General features: G+C 41.0%; 1 protein-coding gene across 2 annotated transcripts in view; it reads left to right on the top strand.

Moving 5' to 3' along the window:
* The window catches only part of gcgrb (glucagon receptor b), a 49,380-nt gene extending 34,687 nt beyond the window's left edge, over positions 1 to 14,693 (top strand). For both annotated transcript variants that reach the window (XM_069139784.1, XM_069139786.1), the window contains 10 exons: positions 688 to 776; positions 1,074 to 1,180; positions 2,619 to 2,775; positions 3,116 to 3,275; positions 5,143 to 5,203; positions 5,450 to 5,519; positions 6,809 to 6,897; positions 7,267 to 7,411; positions 9,754 to 9,795; positions 12,091 to 14,693. In XM_069139784.1, coding sequence (XP_068995885.1) covers positions 688 to 776; positions 1,074 to 1,180; positions 2,619 to 2,775; positions 3,116 to 3,275; positions 5,143 to 5,203; positions 5,450 to 5,519; positions 6,809 to 6,897; positions 7,267 to 7,411; positions 9,754 to 9,795; positions 12,091 to 12,513 — 1,343 coding nt within the window. In that variant the 3' untranslated portion in view covers positions 12,514 to 14,693. The remainder of the gene's footprint in view (positions 1 to 687; positions 777 to 1,073; positions 1,181 to 2,618; positions 2,776 to 3,115; positions 3,276 to 5,142; positions 5,204 to 5,449; positions 5,520 to 6,808; positions 6,898 to 7,266; positions 7,412 to 9,753; positions 9,796 to 12,090) is intronic.
* The last annotated feature ends 877 nt before the right edge of the window (positions 14,694 to 15,570 follow it).

Genomic DNA, 15,570 nt, shown 5'->3' with positions numbered 1-15,570 from the left:
CAGGAAGGCAGGCAGCAGGCTGGAGCCACTGGCGTGGTTTCCCAAGGCCCGACACCAGATGGCAGCAGACTGGATACTGGCATGACAGGGTAGCAGGCAGGATGGAATGAGTGAGGTCCACAACATGTCACCAGCACAGAACGGGAACAGGTACTGGTACTAGGAGCCGACGGCTGGTAGGACTGGTGACAGGTAGTGGATGATAAACTCTCACTGGCAGTATGGACCGACAACTAATGACTGCAGGAACCGGGTTGATATAGTCCAGGGAGGTGATCAGTGAAATGAGCAACCTGCAGGTGGTGATCAGTGGGAGTGGTGGCAGCTGTTCAGACCTGTGAGGGGTGTGGCCATGGGAGGTGACAGGAGGCGGGGAGAGGAGGACACAGAACACATGGGGACACAATAACAAACAGACAAGGGAATGACAGCACACATGAGGAGAGGTGATTGGGGACAAAATAGAGGGAGACACACCAGGGTCAGACAGGGAACCTGATACAGGTGTAAATTAAACAATGTCACGATGGAGCTCAGAAGTCATGTTAAAGAGTTGAATAAGGTTTAACCATCACATTTTTTATTTTACTTGCAATTTTGAACTTTTATTTCTAATCTAATTTTTTTTATTGTGATGGTCATTAAGTACCATCTAACAGTCTAATTTATGAATCTCTGTGTGAACAGTTCAGAGAAGTCTGGTCTACAGAGTCTGCAATGGAGATGGTAAATGGGCGAAAAAGAATACCAGCGAATGTGAGGACGACCCTGGTGAGGTGTGTGTATACAGTACGGCCTATCTGTGTCTAAAACTGTGTGTGTCTGTCTGCCTTGTGAATGAACTGTTGCCATGTTCGAAGCTGCTTGTAGTGGCGGATGGTTGGGCACTTCTGTGACTCTTTAACTTGACACGATCTGAAATGACTGCATGTAAAAATCCTCCCATCTGTTCAAGAAGCCGAGGCCATTTTCTTGACATCTTTTGTGCTGAATATAATCTAAAGTGTGTGTTTTTGTGTGTTCTGTATGAATGCATGGAAGTATCTGACTGTGTCCCTCTGTTGGCTCTGCAGCAGCAGTATGGCCGCATTCTCAGTCAGTTACGGATCATGTATACAGTGGGCTACTCTCTGTCACTGGGAGCTCTGCTTCTGGCCCTGGGAATTCTCATCATCTTCAGGTAAAAAGGAATGATAAAATGAAAGGAATAAATCAATACATGAAAGGAAAGAGGAAGGATAATACAGCAAAGGATGGAAAGGGGGGATAGCTGGATCAGATCATCCTCCCTAAAACATTGTGTATGTGAGCAGCTTAAACCTTGTGGGAGAGTTTTAGGTAAAATAAACATCTGTTATATTCAAGCCTTACAAAACTATTTTGCACGATGCTGATGAAGCCTCTATCACCACCAGATTAATCTCCTTGTATTTCACAGTATACAGACTTCTAAAAACCTTCCCACGCTAGCTAGTGCGCACTGGGAGGACCATGAGCACCAGAGATACGCCAGCCGGGCTTCTGCCGTAGCCCTATGCTAACTGAAGTTGGATAAAATAATTCAATTGTGGGGCTCTTGTCCTTACAAGTGTTGTTACAAATGGAGTTATGATGCTTTGTAGAGAATTTATTTACTTTATTTAAAGCCACAAAAGTAGCATCAAAGAAGATAGCAGAGCCAATGACGTAAGCACGCGTCAACAGTGTTTTTGAAATGATTCTGCAGGTTTAATATGAACCATATTTACATTTATTGCAACCTGTAGTGGCAGTAAGGGAGGACATCAGAAGAAGTTGTATGAAGAGTGACAAAGTGTGTGTAGAAAGGATGTCAGGGGTGGCTGGAACAAATACAAGTATTGACGCCGACTTTTCTTTAATTAGTGTTATTATTTCCCTTTCCTCACATACATAACATAACTTCTATTTATGCAACATAACTTATGTAAGTAAATTTACCTATTTTTACAAATATCATGAACTCTTCCTAACCCTAACCAGATTGTGTCCATTTGACAACAGTACCCACGTGTTCATTAGTGTTACCATGACGACAGGTCCAGTATGCCTGTCACTGATACTCTCAAATATATTGTTTTGGGAAATTAACTATTCTGTTGTTAGGTGTGATGACTTAGCCTGTTATTATTGTACAGGTAAATAAACCTTTTCTGTTAGTATGATGGTGTGAATAGATTGACGTCTGAACAAAGAAATAAATAAAAATTAAATTCAGGAATATATTTAGGGGGAAGAATGAATGAAAAAAGAAAAAACAAGAGAAAATAAGGGGAAAAAGAAGGAGGTGAAAAGAGAAATAAGAACAAAAAACACAGTAATGGCTACGGCAGTTTCATATGAATCAAAAGGTACTAAAAAAAAAGGCAGTAAAAGGACACAAAGTAAAACAAGAAGGAGGGAAGAGAGATGCATGATGTAAAAAAGGAAGGAAGAGGAGAATGACGTACAATAAATGCAAAGCCCAAAATTGGAAAGCAAGAAAATTATAAGGCAAAGGATTCAAAAACATAATTTTGGTCTTTTGCTGCATGAGGACTGAATAGTGAATCAGACACATACAGGTAAAAAGACATCACACATTGTCGCCTCTGCATTAGGAAGCTCCACTGTATGAGGAACAACATCCACATGAACCTGTTTGCCTCTTTCATCCTGAGAGCCGTGTCCATTCTGGTTAAAGACACCCTACTGACCCTCACACTAGACCCGAGGAGCAGCGGTGACGCCTGGACACAAGCCTGGGTCAACATACCGGTCAGAACAAATCAATCTGCTATTAGTGTGTGAATGTGCAGCTTTGTGAATGACAGTGACACATCATAAGAAAACGATTCATTGCTAATGTTTTTCAAAGTGCTGCTCTAGTTGCAGTGTTGCAGAAAAAAAATTATCACTTTATAGTTATTTTCATACACCATATAATGAGCGTGCATTAACAGGATAACTTGATGGATTGGGTGTGTCTAGACATATCAATATTGTGCTTCAGTCTGAATAAATTCAGCTGAATGCGGTTGGAAAGCAACATTTACGACATTTTCACTGTGTAAGTAACGGAGCCCATTGCTTATTTTTGTCTTGTGTTGTTTGTCAGGCTGTGACGTGGTGTCGCGGTGCCATGGTGATGATGCAGTACAGCGTAATGGCCAACAACTACTGGCTGCTGGTGGAAGGCATCTACCTGCATAGCCTTCTAGTCATCACCGTGTTCAGCGAGAGGAAGTACTTCTACATTTACCTGGCCATCGGCTGGGGTAAGAACCAAAACTGTTTCACAGCGAGTGAAAGTCATGAAGTAACTAACTGTTTTGTGGTCATTACAGGAATATACACAAAGTTGCATTTCGGCTGTTTTCTGACAGACAAACATTGGTCAATGTGCTAAAAACAGTAAACTGTAGTCTGACCTTTTAGCCTGATACCATGTCAAACCGTGAAATACACACGTCAGTCCAGTAGAGGATACCGTGTCAGAGTCACGTTTTGTCTCTCCTAGGTGTAAAAAGTACACATATGTGTGATTAGGGTCGAAGAAGGAGGTCATGTGACAGAAGTCATGTGATGAAGTGTAAAGAGTGATAAAGTCTCCGTAGGGACAAGGTCGGTGACAGTTGGATGAAACAAATACAGAGCGTTCACTCGGGAGACCAGTTTTTTAGTCTGTGAAAAAGTTAAAGACAACATGGATTTCTTTAATACATAACCTAACATATTTAACTTGCCTAATGTACGTTAAGTAACTTACATGAGGTGCATAATGTTACTTGTGTAAAATTGCTTATTTCAACACAAATTATGATGGTGCCTAAATCTGAGGTACTCTACCTTTTATGCCGAGGCAATGCAAAATGGGACACTTACACGTTAGTCACCCAGTGGACTGATGGGTGTACGAAGTAGATAAAAAAGTTCCAAGACTGCTCGTATTGCGAGACATACATGGACCACAGAGAAGCTATAACATTAATGAATAAATAGTCAGAGTCAAACAATAGACAAGAGAAACAGGAAGTTACTGAGGAACAGAAATGGTTAACAGGTCTGTAACCTGACTTCAGAGCAAATACATGGCTGTGTAGGCAGGTGATAGTTGGAAGGATGAGTCAGGTGAATCCCAATCTACAAAAGCATCTAGTGGGCAGGGGTTGGATGACAGGCAGTGATAACAACGCAGGGTGAGGAGAGAAGTAATCACAGAGATTATTGTAGGTAGAGAAACGATGAGGCCAAAAAGGAGAGAAGAATCAGGTGTTATTGTATAGAATTTTGAAATAATGCATTAATATAACCCTAAAATGGGAAGGGATGGGATGACAGTTCTTTAACTTCTGTAAATTCACTGCACAAGAGCGGAATATGATCAAACTCTGCATTTTATTACGTCTTCAAAACCTGCTGCCTACATTACTACAGCTTCACCTGAAAGACTTTATATATATTTTCTTTATTTTTTTGCTATACAAAACTACTCCCAACGACCTGTAAACAGACTTTCATGTGTAAAAATCAGTAGAGTTTCCCTTTACTAGACTAGTCTGTGAGATATCTAACTCATAAGGCGCTGAAAGAAAATATCTTTTGAATATAAATATCTAAAAGTTATGTGTAAAATATTGTTATGAAAAAAGCCAAAAAGGAATCTCGCCGCTACTAATTTGTTTCATGTATAAATCCTCAGAAGAAATACTGAAAACATTCATGAGCCCAGAATTTTATCTTTAAATAAACAGAGACGTTTTTACGCTGCTATTCTGAGATAACAACTAAATTGTATAATTATCTTGAGCTTTTTCTCCATTAATTATGAAAATCCTCACCAAGTGGAGAAACAACTCACAGCCTATGTCGCATTATTGTCTAACGGATGTTAGTGAGTCATCGTGGTCTGGCAGCAGTGAGAACATTCAAAGAAGAGCGTTCATCTCTTCAGTGGGCAAGACGAGAACAGAAATATTTGTCTGGACACAATTACAGTTTTAAATTTATGATGATAAGAAAAAGTGTTTCATGTTTTATGAAGGGTGATGATGTAATAAAAAAATGTCATAATGATAAAAGGATTAAAAAATAAACAATAGTTTGGTGTGCGCTTTGATAATCCATGACCTCTGCCATTCTCAGGTGCACCTCTCATATTCGTGTTGCCATGGATCACAGTGAAATATCTGTACGAGAATGAAGAGTAAGTTTGATCAAGTTCATATAATTTTCACATCAAATGAAGGACAGTTTAAATGTTGCAGCTTTTATCTGTGAACTCTAAGGAGACAGTTGGCTGTACTTTTTGAACGGCCTTTCCTTTTGATTTCCTCAAGCTACTCATTTTGAAATGTATGAACCCGTTTAATCTCTTTGAGCAAAGTCACAATGACAACAAGTTACAGTGTAAAATGTGTGTGTGTGTGTGTGTGTGTGTGTGTGTTTGTAGGTGCTGGGAGAGGAATATTAACATGGGAAATTGGTGGATCATCCGTTCTCCCATACTGTTTGCTTATCTGGTAAGACTGCCTGTCTCTCTCTTGATCTCGTGATCTATGTGATGAAGGCAATTCAAGTTCAACATTCACAAACTGTAGCTGCGTTCAAAAGCGGATCAACTGTTCACATGAGATGTGATCTAATACAGTGTGGTGTTTATATGCACCGACATATGGAACCAAAACAGCTGTGACTTGCGAAATTGATGAATTCATCATAAGTTTGATGTCTTTTTTTTTTTTTTTAAAACCCACATTCCGCAACGCCGCTCTCCCTGCTCGTGGTTGGCTCTGATCCTGATGTTGGGCTGGTCGGAGATTTCAGCACAGAATCGATCGACGGTGTTACAGGGCGAACTAGCTTGGGTCATAATTGTAAACTCAGGGCTAGCCAGCTCACAACCTAGTGCCCCTCCTTATCCATGTTGCATTTACACAGACACACACACACACACATCAGTTGAGAAATTCCTCTTATGCGTTTCCTGCCTCTTGTTCCCATAGACACAAACAACATTATGGATGGACACACTTAGGAACATAAGTGCACATTAAGAACCTTTGTGACCTCATGCAAAAGTGTACGTGTGCGCACACACGGAAATATTTAGAAATGTCCATACATTTCCTGGATGGTCTCAAGTCACACATGACTGGGCTCTTTGGAAACATCACCAATTGTGTTACACAATCCTGCAGCTCAACTATGTTGTTGACACACACATTCACACCTCAAGAAACCGTGTTTGCGTGCACTCAGACACACACATTCAAGAAAACACATCTGGCAAGACAACATACACACTTTACCAAACTTGGAGCTCGAACAGCATGAGTGCTGTAAAAATGATTGTTCTCTAGCATCAGACAGGGTCCTGCACTACATCACAGTGTGTGTGTGTGTGTGTGTGTGTGTGTGTGTGTGTGTGTGTGTGTGTGTGTGTGTGTGTGTGTGTGTGTGTGTACAGTATGTGTGTGTATGTGTGTCCTTGTTATACTTACTGTATGTTGTGGGGATATAAATCTGTTTACACTGTCACATTTTTGGGGCATAAAACAAATCCTAACATAAATCACTTTTTTGTTGATTGACTCATTGTTGGGGTACGAGTTCAGTTTTGTTCAGGTTATCTTAGTTTTTAGAAAAAACATGTCAATCAATGAAAACTTGACTGTGTGTGTTGGCATGTCAAATCCCACACACAAAAGAACTGTCCAGCTATGGATGTTTTAGTGAATGTTTTTGTCTCTCTCAGACACGACACGGTACATACATAGTTTGTATTTTATGGCTTCTCTTCTTGTTTCAGATTAACTTCTTCATATTTATCCGAATAATCAAAATCCTGATGTCTAAACTCAGAGCTCACCAGATGAGATACACCGACTACAAGTTCAGGTGAGAAAAACTATCCTGTTTCTGGAAGAAGTAAAATAAAAATTGATATGAGTATTTGTTCGGTAGTCGGGTTTCAAGACTTTTTTTTTGCTGAAAATGTTCATATAAGAATATTGATTTAGCTTTTTTTTTTTTTTAAATCTTTTATTTTCCTCTGGCTTTATTTTTGTACAATTAGTTTTTTGTGATAAAATTAAAAAGTTCTTGCACACCAGTTGATGGTGTTGATGACCAGTGTGTGTTGGACCAAAAGGTCTGTAGACTACCGCTACCCACTGAGACGTCGTAACGAAGAGTAGTGGCTGACCTTTTCATGATTTCTTGTAGGCTCTAAATTTCTTCTCTGTTTCCCTTTTCCTCCACCTAAAGACTGGCGAAGTCCACTCTGACTCTTATCCCCCTGCTTGGGATTCACGCCATCCTCTTTACCTTCGTCATCGATGAGTCTGTCCCTAAAGGCTCCATGCTGCGCCTCATTCGGCTCTTCTGTGACCTCTTGTTCAACTCCTTCCAGGTCTGAGCTCAACTCTATGTGAACCTTAACTCTCACTTATTCACATTTCTGTCCACAAATATTTGAATGTGATGTGCTTTTCTGGATTTTCTCTCTATATGTTATTTTTCTTTAATTATCTGAGGAATACAAGTTCATTTTTAAGCCTGTTGTTTCTTTTTAGTTTTTAGTCCAGTTTTGTCTCAGGAAAGCACTTGACATAAATTTTCATTTTGGTAAATCTGTTTCCCATATTTTACAACAAAGACAAAGACCTCTACCAAGTAACCAATGTACAGAGTTAAATGTCATTCTATCCTAATGTTTCATAAAATTGATTTAAAAAAAAGTGTCACACTGGATTAAACTACTTTGCAAATGGACATATATAAATAGGATGATTAATATTTATATGTAAAAGCAAGACTTGCCGTGCTGCCAATTTTATGTAGCCAGAATAAAACAATTGTAGTTACAGTACACATTAACAAACCATTCAATCATTGACTACATATAAAAGTGGATGTAGAGTCTGTCTCTAATAAAAATGAGGTCGATGCAGAAGTGTCTTAAGATGCAATACTACCGAGTGCCACTAGAGTTCGGCTCCAAAAAGCCTCCGGCTCCATAGACTCCCATTCAACTTCTCTCATCAAATCCAAAGTGAATAAAATGTGTCCATCAGTTATCTCAGTGTTGTTAGCTAAAGTCACTCCTTCTTATTAGTTTTCTGGAGGTCCATCTGAAAATAATCCCTCATTCATCAGAAAAGAAGATTCAAAAAGACCTGTTTCTGGGGGTGTGTCTGTTTGATTGACAGGCCTGTGGTGCAGTCAGGTTACGGCTATCGTTGGGCGGGACGTAGTATCCAGTCAGATCTACTGCTTGCTCCTCCCCCAGCTCACCCAAATATGGTCGCTTCCTGTTCCAAACTTCTCCGAACTAGCAAGATGGTGACGGACAAATTCAGAACTGGAGGCTTCAGAACGACTGTTCACAAACCAACCGGTGACGTCACAATTGGTTGCCGCTTGCATCCAATACATTTTATTGTGATGTTCATGTAACACATTAGATTTTCTGTTAAGTTTGGACTCTCTTAAGGTCGCTCTGGGAGTGAAAGAAACATGGAACTGAACTGCAATGTATTATAGTTATTAACAGACGCACAGAAAATCAAGGGAACAGCATAAAAGAAAAAATACAAATTCAAGTAATAAACCCAACACCAGTATTTCTCCCACAGTCAGTCAATTTCAGTCTATTGTCTTTCAGTTTACTAGCCGGCTGGTGTATGTCTGTAGGCTCTCACCCTAAAACTCTTATCTGAATCCTTTGCTCGTCGTAGCCCCGACAGGACAATCCAAGAAGCCCAAATGCAGCTCCAGCCATGGTAAAGACGATCAAGGATCGCAGGGTCACTCAGTTCCAGTGCTCTGCGGATGTTTCTGGGGATCGCTGTATCCATCAGAGATCTATACAAAAAACAGTCTGCATACAGCAAAATTGAATATGATGTCAGTACTGTAATTTCTAAACTCTATCGTTGGTGTAACAGTAAATGACCAGTACACAATATAGTATTACACACATATATATAATACTATTCACTATGGTCAATATTAACATACCAACATATTTCACACACAGCATAGTTAAACATCTACTCGCGACTCAGTGGAATCTATCACTTATACCTAACAGTAATTATTTAAACTTTCACAGTTAGTGGGCTGTTTTTTTTTCCTTCTCTCCTGATAGATATCTTTAGCCCAACTAAACAACTGTGTTACAACTGTCCTCCTTTGTAGCTCTACAGCAAACGACTAACTGTTAGTAACATGCATTCGCCACTCACCGGAGATTCCTCACAGACTTAAAAGAAACGTCTTTCTTCGGAGTCGGTCTGGTTAACGAGTCAAATAAATAAAGCTCCTCAAAAGCAGTGAGCAAAAATCAACAAAATGAGATTCTTTAGTGGTGTAGCTCGTGACGCTGCGTTGTCTCCCTTGATCTACCTAAAAATCAGTGTGGGTTACATTCAGTGTTTTATTTTGAAGCAAATTAAGCTTGGTACAAATCTAAAGAGTAGATACTTTTCAGTGATTAAAACTCAGGAAGGAGGATGAACCTCAACTGAGTAAATAGTAATTTTTTAGTATTTTATTTTATTGTTAGTTGAATTTAATTTATTCATTTAATTATACATTTTGGTCAGTTTTACTTCTTGGTCTATTAGACAAGGACAAAGCTTTATGCACAAAGTCAAAGGTGATATCTGTGTGTTTACTGATAATGATAATAATAAAAAAAAAATCATATTTTAGCAAAGCATTACACTAAATGTCCTTCATTCATTTCAGGGCCTGCTGGTTGCCATCCTGTACTGCTTTGTAAATAAAGAGGTGAGACAGATTTACTTTCATGTCGAGCACCACTTTAATTTGATCTGTGTCATTTCTGCAGTTACATCCTTTCGCTTTGTAGAGAAGATACATTATTCATCATCAGTTTTCCTGTTCTTTTATATGTCTAAAAGCCCCATATTTGTTCAAGTTCCACTGACCTCACGTGCGTTGTCCAACAGAACAACGCACGTGAGGTCTGGAGAGGGCTCAGAACCATCACGGGCCTCAGCAGCGGTGGTGGGAGGGGCCCAGAACATGGAGACCACGCTAACGAACTAAACCTGTTGAAAAACAGGTTTGATTCTACACCCCCTCCTTCCCTCATCCTCCAGAGCACAGTGGAGGCAACGTCCCAACCTCTCTGGCAGTCCCCCTCCTCTCCCCATGTGACATCAAAGGCACCCTCCTCACACCTTTTACCTCCATCCCTCCACTCCTAGCCAGGTGTCAAATACCTCCTCCCATCAGGATCAAGAGGAGCCACCCCTCCTCTCTTCACATCACGTCTGATCAGGTGAGGAAGGAACTGAGGAGGGTTAGGGTGAGGAAGGCTACAGGCCCAGATGGCATCAGCTCCAGGCTGCTCAGGGACTGTGCAGATCAGCTCTGTGAGGTGCCTTTGCACATTTTCAACCCGAGCATCAGTCTGGAGAGTCCCGGTCCTCTGGAGAACCCCCTCAGCCTGGAGAGAGTCCCGGTCCTCTGGAGAACCTCCTGTGTAGTTCCAGTCCCAAAGACTGAACACCCCAAGGAGCTAAATCACTTCAGACCTGTAGCCTTAACCTCCCGCGTGATGAAGACGATGGAGAGGATCATTCTCGGCTCCCTCAGACCCCTGGTGAGCACTTCACTGGATCCCCTGGTGATCACTTCACTGGATCCCCCGGTGATCACTTAACTGGATCCCCTGGTGATCACTTTGCTGGACCTCCTGCAGTTTGTCTCCAGAGCAGCGTTGGTGTGGAGGACGCGGTGATCTACCTGTTACACAGATCCCTCTCTCACCTGGAGATCACTGACAGCACGCTGAGGGTCGTGTTTCATGTTCATTGACTTCTCCATCGCATTCAACACTTTTCAGCCATCGCTGCTGGGGGGGGAAGTTGGAGGGAGCTGGAGGGAGCAGGAGGGAGGTGGAGGGACCAGGAGTGGACAGCCGCCTGACTGCATGGACCACCGACTACCTCACCAACGTACCGCAGTCAGACGACTGTGTGTCTGATGTGGCGGTCTGCAGCACGGGGGGCCCCCTTCCTGTTCTCCCTGAACACCTCCCCCTTCAGATACAACCCTGACTGCTGCCACATCCAGAAGTTCTCTGATGATACAATCATCGTTGGACGCGTATCAGAAATGCAACACCAACTCCATCGGTGAACATCCAGAGATCGGACATGGACATTGTGGACACTTATAAATTCCTGGGTGTTCACCTCGACAATAAACTGGACCGGTCGGACAACACGGATGTTGTCTTCAAGAAGGACCAGAGTCGCCTCCATCTGCTGAGAAGACTGAGGTTCTTCAGAGTCTGCAGGACTCTGCTGAGGATGTTCTACGACTCTGTGGTGGTGTCAGCCATCTTGTATGCAACGGTCTGCTGGAGCTGTGCAGGAACAGAGAGGACCAGGAGGTCAAAGGTCAGCTCTGTCCTGGACAGTCCTCTGCACTCCATAGAGGAGGTGGGGGAGAGCAGGATCATGGACACCATCTCTCATCCTCCATGAGACTGTAGGAGCTTAAAGCAACTCCTTCAGACTGCTGCACCCTCAGAGCAGGAAAGAGCGCCACCTGCAGATCGCTTGTTTCGACGGCTGTCAGACTACTCCAACACCTTAGAATAATGTTGCACTGTATTTCATTTCATAGCACCTGACTCTTTCCATTCATCCCAGGCTGTATTTATTTATTTTATTTTATTTGTTTTTGTGTATGTAGTTTGTGTATTTATTCATTGCTCTTATTTTTTTCTCAAATAATTATTTTTATCTATCTTTTTTTTATATACGTATTTGTAAATGTTTTCTTATTGTGTGCACCTTTTTGTGTTTCCCACTGTGGGATTAATAAAGTCTAAGTCTAAGTCCATTCTTTTGTCTACAAAGAAGGACGAACGCAGCAGCTTCCATCTGCTAATGTTTAAACTTTTAAATGCAGTCTTTGGCAAGAGACGTCCATCTGATGAAGTACTCTGTGTGTCTTATATAATCTTTGTTACCGCTATCTCCTCATTTTCTCTGCTATCCCATCATACACTATCTGCTCTGTGTCTGCTATCCCATTCTCCCTCAGGTGCAGTCGGAGATGCTAAAAAAGTGGAAAAGGTGGAAACTGGGTAAGGACATTGACGAGGAGTACCGCCACACCCACAGCCACACGCCGCATGTAAAGAGCGGCAGCATCACCACCGGCAATCTGCCAGATCTCCATGACAACAACGGCAGCGAGCCCAGCAGTGACTCGCCGCGCCTCAACAAAGCTGGCAGAGGGCCGTCCTGCTCCGCTGCACCCGAGGAGAACCGCCAGCTAGTTGTTTCCTACAGCAACGGGATGGGGAAACGCAAACCCAAGAAGAGCAGACACACCTTTCAGTTCTCGTTTCAGCCACACCGAGGCGCCATCGGCCGCGCCGGCACTACGACAGAGGACATGTGTCTGGAAGAGCGGGTGCAGTACAGCTCATATCCTCTGGAGGGAGAGGAAACTAACATCTGACTTCCCTGTTTGACTTTCTCATGCAGAAAACTCTGCACTGATTGAGCCTATCGTTGTTTCAGATCATTGTTTACCAGGCGCCAACAAGACAGCCTGAGTGGGAAGAGAGTGCGGAAGTTACTCACAGGGATCATGATCTTCAGTGCTGCAAAACATCACAGGAAATATTGGTTTAACCTGCCCAGCTGCAGATTAATATTTATTGTTTTTGGGAACTTTAGGTAAAAACACTTATTGACTTCAGACAATAAGTGAATGATTAAATAAATTCAAGAGAAACTCTAATCCTGTTCAGTGAGTGTGCTTGTGTGCATGTGTGTGTGTGTGTGTGTGTGTGTGTGTGTGTGCATATGGAGGACTCCCATTTCATCACCAACCCTGCTCGCATCTTTCCATCTGACCTGCTGCCGTTGTGAGACGCGCTTGTCTTGTGTCACTGGGCACTTATTTGTGGTACTCGATGACCTCTCAGTGTCAAACTTGTGTTTATTTTCAATTTTGGTTTAATGTAAGGGAATGTGGACTCTTGACATCTTGTTTGTGAACAGAACTGAGCAATCCTCTGGAGACCACTGAATCTTATCATGCAACGCTAAGAGTCCATGTTTGCCATGCTGAGGCGACCTCGCAGAAGATGGATGCTTTCATCTTCAGAAAGACTGCGATAAGTGTTAAAATTATTCTGGTTTTACATAGCCAAAGCCAAACAATAAAATAATAATATATCACAGATTTTACATCAGTAAATCCATTTATTTTCATGCCTTTCCTCTCCTTTTATATTCCAACACTCTTTTTGCATTTTCAAACAGGCTTTGAATGTATATGGACAATGGAGAAATATGGGTGAAAATATTTAAGTGTATATATGTAATTATAAATACATACTATATCCATTACACCTGGATTTCTCCAAGACTAAATTTAAATTCTTGATTTGCCTTCATGCAGATGAAAGAAGAAAGACTGGATGAAAATGTGTTATTTTTGGAGTTTTAGTGAAGAGAAAGTTGCTCCTGATCATCATTGCACTGCTCCAGTCATTGTTCATGCAGCTGCACATTTTTTTTTTTTTAAAGTCTATTCATTAGAAGGATGGTTTTTTTCACACAATATGCATTATGTACAGACAAGGAAATTCATTTTCAAATGCCAGGAGGGTTTTTAAAGAAAAAAGTTTTGCATTTAAAAACATAATTTGTGACAAACATTTAGTGTTGAATAGAGCAGGACATTAACAATGGAGGAAGGCCTTTTTTTCCTCCTACAGTTTTGATGAGGGCTCATATTTCATGAGGCATATCGTGCCACAGGGAAACACTTTTATTATTTTGTTTTAAGAAATCAGAAATTCAATTCAATTCAATTCAATTTTATTTATATAGTGCCAAATCACAACACAGGTTATTTCATGGCACTTAAAGTCCTTACAGCAGAACTTTACAATATTATACAGAGAAACCCAACAATTCAACAATTAAAGTTCAGTTCATTCAAGAAAAAGAACTGGAGCCAGGAAGGATTTCCTTCATTGACCTTTTAATCAAGGACGGAATACATGTTATTCTGTGTGAAGTGTTCGAGAACACACTGTACATTGTAAATATTGATAAAAGTGAATATTATAAAAACAAAGACAGGTGGGTGGAGGGGAGTATTGTTCTGTGTTTTTGCTTGCAATGCAGGTAATTCAAAAATGAAAACATGACTAATTATTTTCAGGAAAAAAAACTCCAGCTTCACAAAATGTGATTGTACCTATCCGATCGGGTTTTTCTGCGGAAAATATTGCTGTCATCAGAGGGAGCCTAAAAAAAACACTCACTAAGATGAGGCAAAGAGTTTTGTATAAAAAAAAACAAATTGTGTCTATGTCTCTGTGGATTCAATTAAAATTAATTCTGTCTGCAAAGGAAGTCTAAGTGTATATGAAATTTCCCCTCAGGGATTAATAAAGTAAATACCTACCTACCTACCGACCTACCTACCGACCTACCTATATTGTGTCTGTTAGAGGTAGCTGTCATATCGCTGCTGATATATCTGTGTTTCCCTATTATTGTCTCACAACAGGACCCCTTACCGCCGCTTAAAGAAACAAAATATGAATGTATTCATAGAACTGGGGTCATGTCCAGTTACCACTATTCATTTACTTAGTGCCTGTAAACTGGTTTCATTTCAGCTCATTGTCAGAGTCATTCATGCATTTTTCTATCACTGAAGGTTGCACTAAGTTCTGTGCTGTTTCTCTGCTCTGCTGTGCGCTGTCTGTTTTTATAAAAAAGCACAATAAAAGTCCAAAGTTAAGTTATCATTGGACCCCAAACTGCTCAAAATCAGACCAAAATAGCAGTCTTTTTTAAGCGGACTCTACATTTATATCTAAAGAAGCAAGTATGCCAATGTTAGCAGCTCTGCTCCTCAAGCTACCAGTTCAAATCTGCCCACCCCCCTCCACGACAAGCACAGGCTTTGATTAATCTTTTCTGTGAGAAGATAAATACTCATGGCTTTACAAAACCTGACCTTACTGATATTGGTAAAGTTAGGTGATCAAATATACAGTTATAAAATCATAGCCTACTACATTCCGATGCTGTCTGCCTCGGGGAAAACACTGTATGTGTTTGTCAAGTTAGTGACATTTAAGTAAAAATTATTGCACTTAACACATATTTTATGTTGGTTTACTACAGAAATGTTCCTGCTTTACATCCGTGTTTGCTTATGTGTTGCTGCTGATGTTAACACAGATGAACTCCAAAAATGTTGCAACATAAATGCAACCATGGAAAAATTCGCCTCCAAGACTGTCACTGGGTGTAATTCCTCTACTTCCTGTATTGACCCGATACCGACAGCGTTTTTCAAGCAGGTATTCAACAGCATTTCAAGTCATGTCCTCGACATTATAAACACATCACTTCAAACAGGCATTTTCCCGGATGCCTTCAAAACATCTTTTGCAAAACCATTACTGAAGAAACCCAACCTCAACATCAATGCATTGACCAGCTAAAGGCCAATATCCAACCTTCCATTTCTTAGTAAGAT

Source organism: Embiotoca jacksoni, unplaced genomic scaffold, assembly GCF_022577435.1.
Source record: "Embiotoca jacksoni isolate LCO1_2020_lvr unplaced genomic scaffold, fEmbJac1.0.p SCAF_85, whole genome shotgun sequence".
NCBI classification, from domain to species: Eukaryota; Metazoa; Chordata; class Actinopteri; family Embiotocidae; genus Embiotoca; species Embiotoca jacksoni.
This window is presented reverse-complemented; position numbering and strand designations above follow the sequence as displayed.